Raw genomic sequence first — 1545 nt, forward strand, 5'->3', positions numbered from 1 at the left:
ATATATATATATATATTTATATTTATATTTATAATTACTGATTCAAAAGTTTTTATACAAGGCAAAATATTGAATCTTTATGCATTTTTAACTGCTATATCTACAACTAATTAAAGATTCTATCTATTATGTCTTAACATATCTTACATACAAGTCAAAGCCCAATCTGGTTATAGATTTCCAAAGAAAGAAACAAGATAAGGATGAGGAATAAACTAAGTATTCAAACAAACCCTCTTAATATCTTTTATATCTGAATAATTTTCCAAAGCCTTCTAAAAAAGTTACTTTTATTCACATAATTAAGCAATTCTTAATCTATTATACTAATTCCATTTAGTTAATTAAAATATAGGCTCCACAATATTAGGTTCATTAATAATATTCCATTCTAAAATCTTAGTTTACCAAGGTCCATCTTCTGGTTTATTTTGTTTCATACAATCAACTAATAAAGCACTTAATTCTTTGAATTTTTAAGCCTAGACGAATAATTCGGCTACTGCATGTATATTATTTCCATTATTTTAAGCAAACATAGTTTTAGCCATTTAGACTGCGTTTACAGGATTTGTGAATACACAAGACTTTATCATAGACATATAATCGACATTTATACCAGATTATTATGCGTATTTATTCGCTTCATCCTATCTTCCTAAAGCTACTAAAGTCTATAATACTTTAGGTCCTGCATTGGCTCTTTTATATATTTCTAGAGCAGAATTTTAATCATGTTAGGAGACTAAATCTCCCAATTATTCTGTACATTCTAGCTTATTTTCCTTCAACCAGGCTTCTACGAATTATTTCCTTCCCTAAGAAAGCACTAGATTACACAATTCAACTGATTCAAGAGCATTCAAGCCTCCTTTTTATAATAAAGATTAGAAATAAATTAAAAGAGGTGAAGGAGTTCCTTAAAAGGTTTTAAATTTAGAAATAGTCTAAGCATTTCTCAACAACTCACCAGGTGCACTGGCTGCTATTTAGGCAGCTTTTGCATAATCTCCAGACATTAAAAATTTATTGAATTATTCGGTAAACATACCGTCCACTCCAGGAAGTCTATATCTTCCAGCTAATTTAAAAGCCAACTAGACTACATTTGGGATTTATTAGCAATTATTCATAAGGTAATTTAGGAAGGAATTTTAGTCAATTTAGATTAATTAAACACTACCGTTTCTACTTATTGAGTACACTCCGTCTTCTTTCGAGTCTTATTATCCGATGAAAATAGATGACTCAGTTATTTTATTCGAATAGATTAATTAGTTGGTGGTTAATTCGTATATTTGAAGAAATCCGAACTTTGTAAGGATGAATAATTACCCATATTTTGTAGAAATTTGCATGTATATAGGGAAGTCTTGGGGATATTAAGGACTAAATACATATTCAGTCGATAATTTGTGCTTTTAGAAGCCATCGGGAACTTAAGATATTTCATTTACAATTATACGGGCAGTATTCTCGCCAGGTTTTTTCTCAAAAAGCATAACAATGTCGAAAGATGAGTGTCATTATGGATTTTAGCTTAAC

The 1545-nt window shown here is 29.3% G+C and overlaps 2 protein-coding genes across 2 annotated transcripts in view; both read right to left on the reverse strand. All coding sequences in view use genetic code 6, as the record gives it.

The window, feature by feature from the left end:
• Positions 1 to 42: 42 nt before the first annotated feature.
• Positions 43 to 1358, reverse strand: IMG5_047880 (clathrin heavy chain, putative; the record flags this gene model as incomplete). The annotated part of the gene is made up of 2 exons (XM_004037546.1): positions 43 to 100; positions 148 to 1358. The coding sequence occupies 2 exons, from the start codon at positions 1356 to 1358 to the stop codon at positions 43 to 45; spliced, it is 1269 nt and encodes a 422-aa protein (XP_004037594.1).
• A 133-nt stretch (positions 1359 to 1491) lies between these two features.
• IMG5_047890 (clathrin heavy chain, putative) overlaps positions 1492 to 1545 on the reverse strand; it is a gene marked incomplete at both ends in the record, with an annotated part of 793 nt that continues 739 nt past the window's right edge. Inside the window, one exon of the mRNA XM_004037547.1 lies at positions 1492 to 1545. This exon is cut by the window's right edge and continues 55 nt beyond it. Within this exon, the coding sequence (XP_004037595.1) occupies positions 1492 to 1545 (54 nt within the window).

Source organism: Ichthyophthirius multifiliis, assembly GCF_000220395.1.
Source record: "Ichthyophthirius multifiliis unplaced genomic scaffold scaff_1120509250106, whole genome shotgun sequence".
NCBI classification, from domain to species: domain Eukaryota; phylum Ciliophora; class Oligohymenophorea; order Hymenostomatida; genus Ichthyophthirius; species Ichthyophthirius multifiliis.